The 15,001-nt window shown below is 51.5% G+C and overlaps 2 protein-coding genes across 4 annotated transcripts; both read right to left on the bottom strand.

Moving 5' to 3' along the window:
• Positions 1-379: 379 nt before the first annotated feature.
• On the bottom strand, positions 380-2,621 carry ETV2 (ETS variant transcription factor 2; the record flags this gene model as incomplete). Its single annotated transcript, XM_081108373.1, has 6 exons — positions 380-586; positions 808-920; positions 1,390-1,845; positions 2,061-2,120; positions 2,351-2,461; positions 2,552-2,621. 6 exons carry the CDS (start codon positions 2,619-2,621, stop codon positions 380-382), a joined length of 1,017 nt encoding a protein of 338 aa, XP_080964499.1.
• Positions 2,622-5,613: 2,992 nt separating this feature from the next.
• On the bottom strand, positions 5,614-14,002 carry RBM42 (RNA binding motif protein 42). Of its 3 annotated transcripts, none has more exons than XM_081107712.1 (10): positions 13,792-14,002; positions 13,415-13,559; positions 12,128-12,212; positions 11,947-12,021; positions 10,377-10,442; positions 10,126-10,301; positions 9,320-9,652; positions 8,913-9,030; positions 5,939-6,133; positions 5,614-5,859 (listed from the first exon to the last, which is right to left on the bottom strand). In XM_081107712.1, exons 1-10 carry the CDS (start codon positions 13,917-13,919, stop codon positions 5,747-5,749), a joined length of 1,434 nt encoding a protein of 477 aa, XP_080963838.1. In that variant the 5' UTR covers positions 13,920-14,002; the 3' UTR covers positions 5,614-5,746. The 3 variants fall into 3 exon arrangements, with proteins under 3 accessions (XP_080963838.1, XP_080963839.1, XP_080963840.1); XM_081107713.1 differs by having other exon boundaries at positions 10,126-10,280; positions 13,792-14,000; XM_081107714.1 differs by lacking the exon at positions 10,377-10,442 and having other exon boundaries at positions 10,126-10,280; positions 13,792-14,000.
• Between the last annotated feature and the right edge of the window lie 999 nt (positions 14,003-15,001).

Genomic DNA, 15,001 nt, shown 5'->3' with positions numbered 1-15,001 from the left:
CTAGGTCTAATTCCTTGCCAGTCCCTAGCATTGTGAGAGCACACAGTAAGCCCTTTTTGGAGCCCCAGTCCTCTTTTCAAGGGGGACAGAGTAGGAAAAGTCACAAGTTAGTGATTGGGCCTGATTTCTTTACAAGTTCCAGCACAGGGCAGGCACACAATAGAGCCTGTGGGGGTACTGAGTTAGAATCCTTTGCATGTCTCATCACACATTGAGCACACAGTAAGTCCTCTAGGTCTGGGTCTATTTTGGTCATGTGTGGGAGGGGTTTGGTGGGTGTGGGTGCGGTGCACACAGGCTCCCCAGCGGGTCTAGGGGCCTAGTCAGTATCATTGAGAAGGATGCAGACAGCACACGAAGGAAGTTTGACCGGATATTTTTATTGGGTTGCTGCTCCCTGTCGGACCCTAACCCCAGCGTTGTCTGGATAAGCTAGGCCGGGCACGCGGCCCCCAAAGCGGTACGTGTACTTGCGCCCACCGCTCTTTCGCACGATGTCCCTGCGGTAGTAGTAACGCAGGCCTCGGCTCAGCTTCTCGTAATTCATGCCGGGTTTTCTCTTGCGCTCCCCCCACAGTCGCGCCACCTAGGGCGAAGGCCAGGCTTAGTCAGAGAAGGTGGGAGCGGGAGGGCTTAGCGATAGATGGGCAGGGTTCCGTAAAGTCCGGACACAGGTGAGGTAGGGCAGAGTGCGGTTGAGGTGAGGGCATGCTGGGCGGACCAAGGGCGAGGCAAAATGAATGGTGGTGCTGAGTTAAACTAGAGGAGACTAGGGCCGGACTGGGCGGGTCTGGGAGGCTGCCCCACCTCTTTGGGGTCGCACAGTTGGAACTCGAGGCTGTTGCCGGTCCAGCGGATGCAGCTGCTACGCGACTCGTCTTGGAGCAGCTCCAGGAGGAACTGCCAGAGCTGAATGGGACCTGCGGGAGGCGGCAGGTGAATACTCAGGTTTCCTGGCCCTGGTCCAGGTCATTTCGATGACCCAGCAGTCTGGGGTCCCTCACCTCGAAGGTCCAAGGGTCCAGGTTTCCCCAATCGGGACCTAGGAGTCCGGATCCCCTCCTTGGGGACCAGCGAGTCCAAATCCCTCCATATAAGGGACCCAAGAGTCAGCCTCCGGCCCCATCTCGGAGATTTGGGAGTTTGGCTGCCCGCTCTGAGACCTCGGCATCCAGACCCTCCTGTCTTCCCTGTCGCCTGATTCAGGAGCTCAGGTCTTCGTCCCTTGCTCCCTAGAAGACTGACTACCTTGGACTCCGGAGTGAGGGCTTAGGCACCTAAGTCCCGCCCTCTCCGCCAGTTTCCCGGGTCCCACCCCCTTCGGCGTCCAGGCCCGCCTCCCTAGACCCCAGCTGCGCTCCCTGCAGACCGAGTCTCCGGACCTCTCACCTCGGTGGTTAGTTTTGGGGTAACGAGCCAAACTTGCGCGGTCCAACTGCTGCTTCGGTTCGGAGGAAGCGGTGAGATCGGAACTCTGGTGCTCCTTGGAAGAGGTGGGGCCAGCCGTATGCAGCCCCGAGTCCCAGGAGGTGGGACAGTCCGAGCCCCCAGGCCCGCCCCAGGGAATGGAGTCGGCGCGCCCCTCCGCGCGGAGGCCCTGGCTCCAGTATGCGGCGCCGTGGGAGCCAAAGGGACAGTCCAGGCCGGGGGAGCTCGCTGTGGTGGGGGCGCGCGACCACGAGTGGGCCCCGCCCGCGAAAGTGGTAGTGTTGTGGCCCGCGACCCCCGGAGACTCAGCGGAGGGGGCGGGGCCCAGCGCCGGCGGGACTCGGCTCCAAGCGTCCCACCCGGTGCATCCCCGTTGTGTCCAGTCTCCTGACCACGAAGGAGCCTGAGAGGCGTGCTCTGCGAGGAGGAACGGACCGCAGTGAGGGGAGGCCAGCTGTCCCGCCCCCTGGCCGCCTCAGGAGTCCCCTGGCTCCCGGATCTGGGCCAGGCCACGTGGAGGACACAAGCGTCCCCAGTCCTATCTCCATTCTCCCTCAAAAAGTCAGGGAAGCTAAACTTCAGCCATGGTGGAAGACCCCGGGCTCCTTCCCCGCCTCTCCGCACACACTCACCCGCCCCCCATGGAGTTTCTGGGTGCGGTGACGCGGAGCTCCGGTCCCAGTGTGGGAGTCCTGCGAGGGGTAAAGATGTAGCTGAGTTTAGGGAAGGGTGTGAGCAATGCCTAGAGCACCCCCGCAACCACTCTCCCAGTATTACCCCCCGCCCCTACTCATGCAGACCTAGGACTCAGGACTCAGCCCCCTCCTCTTTCAACCTCAGGAGTTCAAGCCCGCAGCCCTCTCCCCACTAAACCCCAAACCCCAGGAGTCCAGGCACGCCCCCTTCCTCCCTCAGACCTAACCTTCCCCAGCACCCAGGGGGCCCAGCTCACAAACACCTTTCCAGCATGTCTCTGTCAGTGTGTCCCCTTGGAGCGCCACTTCAGGGAAACAGAAGCCGAGCTCAGCTCCTTCTGCAGGCAGTCAGATCGGGCTGGTCAGGGTCAGCGGAGGCCCTCCCCGCGCGCCCCCCCCCACCCCCCAGTTCAGCCCCACAAACCTACCCAGCCTTGACAGTGTGTTTCCCAGGGGCACTTCCTGTGGTGATGCTTCATCCCACCTCCACAAGGCCATGGATGCTTGTTGTGAATGTTCTGGGCAGGGGCGGAAAGGCACGGGGTGAGCTGGGGACACGGAGGGACCCTGCAGTCTGGGCCCTAGCCCTTGCTTCTCTCAGACACAGTAGTTCAGCCCTCTGCTCCCTTCTTCCCCAGGACCCTGGAATCTTGGCCTCCAGTGCCCTTTTGCTCAGACCAGGAGGGACCTCGGCCCTTTTTCCTCAGACCCAGTAGTCCAGACCCCCAGTCCCCACTTCATGATGGCTCACCTCTGGTGGGTTCCTCTGTCCCCACCTGGGGTCTCAGCCCCATTTCATACCATGCATCCCCTCCCCTGGGGGCCTGGACAGGGGGGAATTTTCCAAGACGTCAGAGCTGGGGGTTGAAGCTAGGTCGAGTTGCAGGGGGCTGGGCGGGGCTGAGCTACACTCCTCTCGCCTCCCCCCCTCAGGGATGGCCGCCAGCCTCCTGTAGCTGGGGCTGTCCTGCTGCAGGGATGGCTAGGACTTGGACAGAAGCTTGGGGAACAGCAGGCTGGGCAATGGGGGATACAGGGAGGTGATGGGAGTGGGGCAGGGGGCTTGGTGGACAGGTTCTCCATCTTGGGGACTTGATTCTGCGAAATGGGTGGTGGAGGTGGGGAGGAGGGTTTGGGTACAGCTGGGCTGGTCCAGGCTTATCTGCAACAGGAAGGGGGATTTCCGGCCAGACCCTTGGTCTGCCTACGTCACAATCCACAGGGGGACTGAGGGGGATGGGATGGAGGGGAGGCCTGACCAGGCTTTGAGTTTTCCCCTTCCAGGGCTTTGAGGACATTCCGGGGCTGCTCTGGAGCAGCATTAATCATAACAATAGCATTAAAAAAATAAACAATAACAACAGAAATAGCCCGCCCTAGTTGGGCTGCAGGTTTAATTCCCGATTAAGGGCACATACCTGGGTTGCAGGTTCCATCCCCTGCCCTGGTTGGGGCGCTTGCGCGAGGCAACCAATCAACATGTCTCTGCCTCTCTCCCTTCCACTCTAAAAAAAAAAAAAAAAAAAAAAAAAATTAGAATTCAATCGAAAAAATATCCTTGGGTGCGGAGGATTAACAACAACAAAAAAAAAACAGTAATACTGATAGCTAACATTTTATTGAGGGCTCATTGCATGCCACCAACAGTGCCATGGGCCTTCATTTAATTTTCTTATGAGGCAGGTACAAGTCTGATCTCTATTTTATGAAAAGAGGAAATTGAGGGAGACTTTCTTCATCTCCATAGTCCATGCCCTTCCATGCTGTAATAGTTTGGGATAAATGGGAAATTTGAGTATAAACTGAATATGACATATAGAATTACTAATTTTCTTAGATGTGACAGTGGTATCATGATATGAATGATGTCTCTATAATGAAATGAACACTGAGATATTTAGGGGTGAAGTATTATGATGTCTATAACTTGCTTCAAATGACTCAGCAACCTTCCCCAGGTCTTAGTTTTTGAGCCTCTCTCTCTCTTCTACCCATCTCCAGTCCCATTGTACTGCCTCACAGTACTCATATTTCTTCATTTTTCTGCTTCCTTCCCCACCCTTCCATTTCTGTCCATCTGTGTCTCAACTCACAATCAATTTTTCTCTGTTTTCAGGAAGATTTAAATGCACACTTTAAAATCCTATTTTCTGGCATTATTCTCCTTCCTTATCTCCTTTGCCCCTGCGGTTAGTCAGCAGAGGCCGGGCAGGAGTAGGGAGGGCTAATGATATGGGGGTGGGGTGGGGTTTGAGGGTCCCCAGGCTGGGTGGTCCAGCCCAGGTGGCAGGGGACTGAAGGGCACTTCCTGCTGGAGAAGGAGGCTCTCACCCTCTGACCAGACTGGAAAATGTGACATCAGAGAGGGGGCAGTAAAGGCGAAAGACAAACAGAGGGAATTTGACACCTCTCCTGGGTGGCTAACTTCTGAGACTGGCATTGTTTCCCACTTCCCCTCTTACCCGCTACCAATCCAGGGTTCTGACCACTATGCTCCTGGGAGACCCTCATCCCTTCCTCATGCTGCAACCTCCCAGCATGCAAGCTCCCACCTCTGCTTCATCCCTGCCCCAGCCCTTTCTAGGCCTCCAGCCCACAGTAGTCTCAGGACTTTCTAAAGTGCAGATCTGTGATGCCAGTTCCCTGCTTGAACTGTCTCAACTGCTGCCTTTGTGGTAAAGTCTAAGCTTTTAGTCTGGTTGGTATTCAAGGTCCTGCATGGACACTTCTTCAAACAGGCAGAGACAAGCTTGGAGCTGAGAAGAGATGGGAGGAGACCCACAGATACAGAGATAACTGATTCAGAGAGATACAGAGGCATAGCAAGGGACAAACAGGGGCACTCACAGAGAAAGATAGAGAAACACTCAAGGAGACTAGACAGAGGGTTTACAGAATGAAAAAACTGGGAAACAGTCTCAGAGATCCAGAAGGTGAGAAGTGCAGACTGGGAGAGAATGACAGAAGAGAATGAGTCTCAGAAGTGACCAGTTCCTAAGGGGAAGCCCTTCTGGATTCCCAGGTTGCACCGAGCTTCCCCATCCCAACCCTGACCCATTTGAGCCGTCACTATCTGACACTGGACCAGGAGCTCTGAGGAAATGACCTGGGACTGCTTATCACCAATGTATCTCTCGCACTGTGCGGCCCTAGGTAAGTTGGCTGAAAGCCTAGAAGGCTATGAGCTCCAGAAGGGCAGGGCCCAGAACCCCTACCTTGGTGCTGAGAACACAGGCTGGAGTCAGAAGAGCATGGGTCTGAGCCTCAGCTTGGCTTCAGCCCTGCCATAGCCCCAGCTTCCTCTTCTGTAGAATGGGTTGCACTCAGCGTGCACTTAAGAGGTCTCCAGATGTTATGGGAACTCAGGAGGGACTGAAAAATGCCCATCTGCATTTCTGTCTGGGTTAATTCTCAAAGCTCCCCACTATTCCCAGGTGGAGGATGCGCTAAACCTTGCACCCCAAAGAGTGCTTTCAAGCCAAGCCAGCGATGGAAATGAACAAAAATTTATTGACACTCGTTTTGGGGAGGATGGGTGGGTGAATAGTTGGGGGTTTTCCAAAGATAACTATGGGGAGGAGCCAGCGCCCGGCCAAGTGGGAGCGGGTGCCCAGCCACAGACCCTATCTCAGGCCCAGCTTCTTCTTCTCTTTCTGCTTCTTGCGCACCACATCCAGGTTCCGGTCCTTCCACATGCTCTTGCGCAGCTTGATGGGGCGAGAACCCACATACTTCCCTGTGAGAATGGAGATTTCAAGGTCAGGTTTAGGCCAGATGCCATCACACCCACTGTCCCTAGGGGAAGCCTCACTCACCATTCATCTCACGCATGGCTCGTACATAGTCGCTGGGGTCCTTAAAGCTAACGAAGCCATAGCCCTTGGTCTTGCCTGTGCGCTTGTCACGGATCACTTTAGCCTTAAGGAAGGATGGGAAGCGGCTGAAGGCGCGTGCCAAGATGTCATCATTCACCTCATTGCCCAGATCCCCACAGAAGATCCGGAAATCATCTGGGGTTGAGAGAAGAGAGGTCAGAGGATGTAGATGCCTGGTCAAGTGTCTGCCTTATTTAAAGAACATCACCTTCTTTGGAGGCACCTGCCCCCCCCCCCCCCCCCAGCCATCCTCCCTTTGTATCCCTCAGCAGTGGCCCCCTTAGTAATAACAGCCAACACCTGTACGGTATTGACCCCTACTAGGCTGTCCGCTAAGCACTCATGAGGTTAACACATCCGGAACTCCCAACAACCCTTTTACACTGAGGCACAGAAAGGCCAAGTGGCTCAAACAGGAAATGGTAGAACTGGGACAAGAACTCAGGCATCTGGCTCCATAGTTCTTTTAATTAATTGTACTATCCTTCCCCACCCTAGGGACATCTTACCCATTCCCACGATGAAGCCCCTAACTCTGTCCCAGCCCTGGCTTCTTCTCTGAGCCCTTGGTCTCCTGGATACCTCCCCATGGACATTCCCTGGGTCCCTGACACTGCTGGTTCCCATAATGGCCCCCTAGTACCACAGACTTCATCTTTCCTCAGCTCTGCTTTCTCTGCAAAGCCCACTCTTAATTCCCAGAGACCCTGAAACCTGAACACATTGCCTGATCCTTCTCCAAGGCTGACCTCAGTTGCCATTTCCAGACATATCCTCTGGGCTGAGCCTCAACTGATGATGCTTACGCCCAAAGAATCTCTTCCCCATGAAGCACATACTATTATCCCCTTGTTGGAGATGAGAAAATGAGACTGGAAAGGCTAAGTCACTTGCCCAATGTCACAAATCTAAGATCTACATCAGTGGTTCCCAAAGTAGGGCACACGCCCCATAGGGGGGCAATTCAAGAATGAGTTACTATCTGAATCTTTTGCATTTCTTATGGTTCTAGGGGCCTCATATACATATATATACATATATAAACATATATGGCGACATATTTATGCATTTTAGTTCTCTATTGTATGTTTTGAAACTTCGCTATTTTTTCATATCACTTCATATTATTATATTTTAACAATTTCTTAGTGATTTCTTTCTCAGTACTTCAACTGTCCTTTCTTTCTTTTATTTTTCTCTTCCAGGAGTGCCATGTTCTTTGGAAGCCTGTGTAGGCAAAGTTAATGGCCTTTTAGGCTTTCTCCACGTGAATAGGAGCTCACTTTTTGAATAATAAAAATTACATGTCACGGGGTTGGGGAGGCATCAGGATTTTAGAGATGCTTAGGTGGGGTAGGGCCAAAAAAAAGGTTGGGAACCACTGGTCTACATCCTGTATTGGCCACATCTGGGCCATGCTGCCATGGCCATGGCCTGGGGTGGTAAACTACCCAAGAACATGTAGAAGTCAAGGACTGGGATGGGAGGTAGGTACCTTTCTTCACCTACAACTGGGGCTGCTCCATTGTTTCTGTGGTAATTAAGGACATGCTAGGCCCATGGTCGGCAAACTGCAGCTCGCGAGCCACATGCGGCTCTTTGGCCCCTTGAGTGTGGCTCTTCCTAAGCCTTAGGAGTACCCTAATTAAGTCAGTAACAATGTGCCTACCTATATATTTTAAGTTTAAAAAATTTGGCTCTCAAAAGAAATTCCTTTTTTTTTTTTCCATTTTGAGGTTTGAGGTTTGTTTATTTTGGAACCCAATACTTAGCTTTTTTTTTTTTTTTTATTGCTAAAAGTATTACAAAGGGTATTACATATGTGTCCTTTTTTTTTTCCCCTCTCAAAAGAAATTTCAATCGTTGTACTGTTGATATTTGGCTCTGTTGACTGAGTTTGCCGAACACTACGCTAGGCCAACCCAGGAGAAAATAATCTGACAAACTCAGAGGGTGAGACCTTCTACAAGACACCTGGTCTGGACACTTCATATAACTATACATAAGACAAGGCAGTGAGAGGGAAACCATTCTCATTAAAAGATAATCTAGAGCCCTAGATTATCAGTGGATAGAGTGTCAACCTGCAGACTGAAGGGTCCCAGGTTTGATTCCGGTCAAGGGCACATGTCCAGGTTGTGGTCTTGATCCCCTGTAGGGGGCATGCATGAGGCAGCTGATCAGTGATTCTCATCAGTGATGTTTCTCTCCATTTCCCTTCCTCTCTGAAATCAATAAAAATATTTTTAAAAATCTAGAGGCATAAAACTATGTATCCTGATTTGGGGGAAAATGGCTATAACAGATAGTTTGGGGGAGAACTGAGTTAATCTGAATATAAATCGAACATGAGATACTATAGTTTTGTTAATTTTCTTAGATGTGTTAATGGTATTATGACATGAAAGAGAATGTCACTTTTCTTAGGCAATGAATATTGAGGAATTTAGGAGTGAAGTGATAACTTAATCTATAACTTGCTTCAAATGATTGAGCAAAAACCCAAAAAGCACACATACACACAGAGAGATAAAATAAATATAGCAAAGTAGTTGCTGAATCTAGATAGCATATATGTTGCTCTTCACTGTGCAATTCAGTGTTTAACATTTTTCATAAGAAGTTGGGAGAAAAAGGAATGTTTTCAAGCCAGGCCCCTCATGAATAAAACAGAGGCCAGAAGGTCCTCAGTGCCAGTCACCTCCATCAAGTTCTGTTCAGTGGCTGGATGAGGGCCTGCGCCCCAGAACCGCAGCCTAGTCCTCCATGAGGTGTGCTAACAACCATGCCTGCCCTACAGAGAGGAGGCAGTTGTGAAGTTACCTGGTTCATCTTCCCTCTTTCTGCCTCAAGGAAGAGAGGTTGGCCTGACTTTGGCTCAGCAATGCCTGACCCTGGACTTTGGCCCACTTACCTGCATCCCACTCCAGCAGGCTGGGGTCTTCCCAGCTGCTCCCAGCTGCTGTGCGAATGCAGCGTTTTAATTTCTCTGGCTTTCCTTTCTTCTTGTCCTCACCCAGTGGCTCTGGGACCTGCAGAAGAAAGGGGAGCAAAGGCTTGGTGTTGGAGTCTTTTGGACCCATCTGCCCCCCCGCCTCCCCTCTTCCTTTGCCCCGCTCCCACCTTCCTTTGCTCTTCTGCCTCCACAGTTAAAGGATATGGTTCTGGGTGTGGGTATGTGTTTCTGCCACCCTCTCCCATGTCCTTCTAGTCCCTCCTACTTCCATCAATAGAGGACTACATGTGTGTGTGTGTGGAAGCCCATGGCTCCTGTCTGCCCTCCAGTCCTTTCTATCCCCCACTGTGGTGCTCCTTACTTACCTCAAGAGCCATGAGGCCAGGGGGTGGCTCAGGCCTCGGGGGTCGGGGTCGCGGACGCAAGGACAGGAGCTCAGGAATGCGTAGTGGGGGCAGCAGGCCTCGCACAACTTCCAGAGGGAGGGGCAGGGGCTCAGGCTCAGGCAAAGGCATGGCCAGGGCCAGTGGTAGGCTGGGTCCAATGACAGCAGGGCCAGTTGGGGTGCCTCCTGCTCCCACAGTTACTGCTGCACTAGCATCCTCTAGCCCGGCTGCTGCTGCCACCACTGCCTCCTCCTTCTCTTTAAGGCCCAACCCCAGGCCTAGGCCCAGCTCTCGGGGCGTTGCTGGGTCTTCCTGTGGGCAAGGGAAGTGAATGAGAGGGTCAGCTCAAGGCTCAGACTTCACTCCCATTCTAATCCTGTATAACAAAGCAAGGGCCCGGGGGTCAGAGAGCAGGCAAGAAATATGGAGACAGAGAAAGGAGTCCAGTCAGAGACAGACACAGGGACAGAGAAACACAGTCAGAGATACACACATATGAACAGACACAAGGACAAAGAAAGACACCAAGACAGAAAAACAGAGAGGGCCAATCAGAGGAAAAATTGAGATATAGAAATATACCAGAGCATGTGTTTCTCTTTACTGTTTTCTCAAAGAAAAAACAGAGATTTGACCACAAAAGTACAAGGACAGTCCGAGAGAATGAGAAGGCAGAGACATGAAAAGCCAGGGAAAAGGCAGATTTAGACACAGTCCATCAAGCCAGGATCAAGGATCTCCCCACCCACTGCACTTCTGGCCATCAGCGACCTGTGCACACTCACCAGGGGAGGCCTCAGAGCAGCCATGGAGCCCAGCGGGGGGCCCGGGGCCCGAGCCATTGGTGGTAGCATCATAGGTGGTCCGGGGGGCCCAGGCAAAGGGGGGCCCACAAGGGCCTGGTGAGGGGGCCGCAGGGCCATAGGGCGAGGACCACCTGCTGCAGAAGAAAGAGCAGAATCTGTCAGGGTGTTAGTGGGAGAGTTAGAGGGCTTGGGGGGGTTATGTGGCAGTGATGATGACCCTTGCCCCTCACCTGCTCTCTGAAGCACATGGGGGACGAAGGCCGGACGCAGGATAGGGGCCCTCTGGGGGGCCACAGCTGCGGGAGAGAGAGATGAGGGTGTGTGTCATGGGGGACCAGGGCACTTGGGGCAAGGCGTGTGTGTGGGTGTGTGGGTACTCTCACCATCCAAAAAATCCTGGAGAAGAGTGTGGGGAGATGCAGGGGTCTTTTCATTTGTTCATTCAGCAGAAATTTACCATTGAGGATCTCCTCTGTGCCTCCTCCTTCTCTTTAAGGGCAATGCCAGGGACACACCAAAAGACCAAGGCTCTTAGGGAACTCCTGGTCCAGAGTAGGAGGGAATGAACCCATTACCAGAGGGTGACAGCCCAGAGTGATTGGGGCTGGGGTAGGGGAAAGTCCAGGCATAGTGGCTGGGGCTAGGAGGGGGAAGCCCAGGGAGTAGTGGGAGCCCAGAGGAGCCTTCTGACCTATCTAGGGGCACTAGAGAAGGTTTCCCAAAGAATGGGACCTGGGAGCTGAAACCCAAAAGATAATGAAGAATTACACAAAAGACAAATGGAAAAAGTACTGGCAAAGGAGAACATTTATAGACAAAACCTTTTCCCCCCTTTCAGTTTAGTATAATTATAATCGAGGAAGTCAGAGTTAGAGAACATCATAAAACGGTTAGGAGGTCAGTAGGCATCCAAGCATAGCCTTATTGGCTGAGCCATGCATGTCCTCCTGAGAGCACCAAGGAATCACAGCAGGATTGGGAGCTGGGCAGGGTGACTAGATCTGATTTGTATTTGATCAAAACCACACTAAAGAGTAAGAGACGTTTTCTCAGATTCCAGATTCTTTAAAAAGTACAACAGGATTTAACATGTTTGATCTAATAGAAATTGTACCATATCCTTTTCATAAGGAAATAATATCACAAAACTTGCCTTTGTATATAAAATTCACCTCTGCAACAAAAAGAATGGTCTGTGGAGAGGATAGATGTTAGTTGACTTTGGTTAGTTTGATTTTGGTTTAGTTTATAGGTTTCAGAAGGTTATAGTTGGGTGACAGTGGGCAGGAGAGAGAACTTCAACATGAGAATTGCTGGCACATTCCAGCAAAGTTTAAGGATGTGGGGATCTCTCTCTCTGCAAGGGGCCAGGTGATGTAGGGTCTTGATTGGCAGGTGCACAGCCTGGTGCTTGTTGATGGTTTGTTCATCTCATCAACAACTAATAGCAGGTAACGCATACTATGTGGCAAACACCAAGACTTCTGCCCCTCACGGAGCTTATATTTTAGAGAAAGCAAAAAGTAATAAGTTATAGAGCTTGTTATAAGGTGTTAAATGCTATGAAGAAACAGAGTGAAGGGTAGGGATTAGGAATGACAATAGGAGGTTGGTTTACAATGACCAAGTTAAGCCTTATTAAGGCAAAAAACATAATCAGGTTTGTGCTTTAGGAAGATGACAACATCAGGGTGGGGATGAAATGAACAGGGTAAGTTAGAACAATGAATCAAGCAAGAGGCTGAAGTAGCTGAAATTAGACTGCTTGGTTAAATGTGGGTTTCCTGGCCCCAGACCTACCTGCTCGTCGCAAAAACATCGCTTCTCGAGCCTCTGGACTTTCCAGGTGACTCCGATCACCAGGGCCAAAGCCAACTGTTGGGAGAGAAGAGACAAGAATGGTGGGAAGAAAGTTCTGGGCATCCCTTCTTACCACCCTACCTAATCCCCTGGCTCCCTCACCCCACTGCTCCTTACTTACCTGGACCCACAAAAGGAGGGCCACCCACCATGGGAGAAACCACTGTGGCTGCAGCCGCTGCCCGGGCCTCCAGAGTCTGTTGGACCTGTTGGGAAGGAGGTTGGGGTAAGGGGCCTGACTCAGTGCTCCCAAACTGCCCTGGCTGGCTCACCTTGGGAGGCCAAGAGTTCCCATTCTTTGCACTGTGTGTGGGGCTGGCTATCCGTCAACCTTTAGGGATCACACTAGCTAAAGCTGTCCTTTGCCCATGCTTAGCAGCAACTTCTCTCACTATCATGCTACTTCATCTGCCCCAGAGCACTCAGCACTATCTGAAATTATGTCCAGCCTGTTCTCCCCATCCCATGCCACCACTGTCTCTTGCCTTGATCATTGTAATAGCCTCTTCCTCAGTCTCCTTGATTTTGCCCTTGCCCCCTATACTCTGTTCTCCACACATAGCCAGAGCTACCCCATTAACCTCTAAGTTGGACCATACCATCCCTCTGCTCAAAATCCCTCAGTGGTTTCCCACTTCAGAGCAAAAACCAAGGTCTTTATGGTGACCCACAAAGCCCTGACAGATCGGGTGTCTCTGTCCTCATCTCCTCCCTCTCCATTGCTCACTCCGCTCCAGCCACACTCTTCTCCCTGCTGTTCCTTGAACATGTCAGGTACACACCTGCTTCATGGCTCAGATATCTGCATGGTTCCCTCCATTATGTCCTTTATATCTTTGCCTAAATGTCACCTCCTCAAAAAGGCCTTCCCTGACTGCGCTGATAAACCTGTCCTTCTGACTTTACTTTGACCTGTCTCTCCCAAGTAAAATTTAAACTCCGAAAAGGTGGTAATTATTGTTCTATGTTTTGTTTTCTGCTCTATATGCCTAATTCTTAGAATAGTGCCTGGTGCATATAAGGCACCCAATAATTATTTGTTGACAGAATGAACAAGTTTCATTTAATTGTTTTCTGTTTAGTTTCTCTCTCCACTAGTCATACATAACTAGTATTGAGCACTTGAATATGACTAATGAGATTCAGACACTATTTGATTCAAATATACATTTTAAATAGATACAGACATTCCCATCATTGCATAAAGTTCTAAACAACATGCTCCATAAGCGCTCAAAGGGCAGAACTATTGTTTGCCTTAATCATTACTGTGTCCTCAGTGCCTGGCACATAAAATATTTGTCAGGCAAATCAATCAACAAACCAACATGTCATTAGTGCTCTGTACACACACACTGTGTTCCAGGCATGGTGCTCTCTGACTTACGATGCCTTAGTTCAGACCTACCTGCTGGTATGTGTTGGTCGCGATAATCGGGCGGATCACAGGAGCTGTTGGGACCTGCATCGCATCTACCGTGGGGACCGTAGGCACTGCGGGCATGGCAGCTGGGATTCCGGTTACCGGAGCCCCCAGAACTTCCTGCTCAAACCTGGGGGAACAGGACACCAAAGCTCAGGCTCTTGCACCAATTCTGGGACTTTGACTATATCGACACGGCGCCTTCATCCCTACCAACCTCGCCTTACTCCCGCCCCCACAATCCCAAGGTCCCATTTCCCCATGATAAAGCCATATGTCGGCCCGATTGCGGCCTGGAGGCTCCAGGGTTCGGCGGCCCCGGCTCTGGGACGTTTTTTCTCCCGTCCTGTCGCGGGCCTTACAGGGCCATCTCCGCCTCCATCTCCTTCAAGCGTTCTTCGCCGCTCTTGCCCGGAATGCTGGCGCCAGGGCCCGGGACCACGGGTCCTCCTGCACCCGGGAGTCCCGGGAGCGGCCCCGCCCCAGCCATCGCTGCTGCCTTCACTCTCGCCGCTACCACCGCCTGGCCTCCGCCGGTTCCGCTGTCTACTCTCTGGGTTGGTCCCCGTCGGCGCCCGCGGATGACCTATGAGCGAAAGCGACGGGCGCTGGTGCGTGATGTCAGACGCCTGAGTTTAGAGCGGAGGCCAATGAGAATCTGGCCATACCCGGAGGGCCCACCCAAGGAAGAATATAGGCCAATCAGAATGCTGGGAAATCGGACCAATGGAAGGACCTGAGTCTGTGAGTGTGGGTCTTCCCAGGGGCCAAATGAGAGCGCCCTGACGTCAGTTGGTCCGCCCCTAGCGTGGAAGCGGAACCTCTGAGAGCTCGGGGAACGCGGAGGCCGTTCCGGAAGTTGTAAAACACACTTAGGTGCGCGTTCGTGGACGACGCTGGAGGCGCTGGGCGCCGTGGGCTCCCAATCTGGGGCAGACAGACAAGGGACCAGGCATGACCCCCAGAAACACTAGGGACATGCTGTGGGAGCTCAGAGGAGGCGCTTCCTGGAGGCTGTGACAGCTGGAGGCTTTTACTGGCTGAAATGGACGAAATGCTCTGCGTTACGTAAAGGCCAGTACAACAGTCAAGAGCGTCAACTCAGAAGGTCACGTGTGTAGGTTTGGTCTGTGTCCTTTCTTGAGACATAGCTGACCGCTCCGGTTTTGATAGTTCTAAAATGCGTTATTATGAATGTTTTAAACAGTATGCAACAATAGAGGAATAATAGACCTCTCCACAATTACTAACATTCTACCCTTCTTGTTTAATCTATACTTCTATTTTTTTTTTTTTTTTTTGCTGAGATATATTAAATTCCAGACATTTGTCAATTCATGCTTCATGATGTTGCTCTGATAAGGACTATTAAACATTTTCAAACCCAAGAAAATTAATTTCTAAGTATCATGTAACACCGGACTGTGTTCTATGTTCTCTGCCTCAAAATGTCTTTATACAATAGTACTGTAAAATAAGACCCATATACCGCACTTGGTCTTTCTTTTTTTCAGAACAATTTTATTGGCTACCTTGGTTTCTTGAAGTTTCAGTCTGAGTCAGCACAAATGA

This window comes from Myotis nattereri, assembly GCF_964212035.1.
Source record: "Myotis nattereri genome assembly, chromosome: 15".
Lineage (NCBI taxonomy): Eukaryota > Metazoa > Chordata > Mammalia > Chiroptera > Vespertilionidae > Myotis > Myotis nattereri.
Note: the sequence above shows the minus strand (reverse complement) of the source record. Positions and strands in the feature narration are given on the sequence as shown.

What these genes read in the sequence shown, in the direction of transcription:
- RBM42 (XM_081107712.1), bottom strand. Translation starts at nt 13,919, where the DNA reads ATGGCTGGGGCGGGGCCGCTCCCGGGACTCCCGGGTGCAGGAGGACCC. An exon ending in CTGCTCTGAGGCCTCCCCTG is followed by an intron (nt 9,653 to 10,125) that starts GTGAGTGTGCAC and finishes CCTTGCCCACAG; the next exon opens with GAAGACCCAGCAACGCCCCG. An exon ending in AGCCATGCGTGAGATGAATG is followed by an intron (nt 5,860 to 5,938) that starts GTGAGTGAGGCT and finishes CCATTCTCACAG; the next exon opens with GGAAGTATGTGGGTTCTCGC.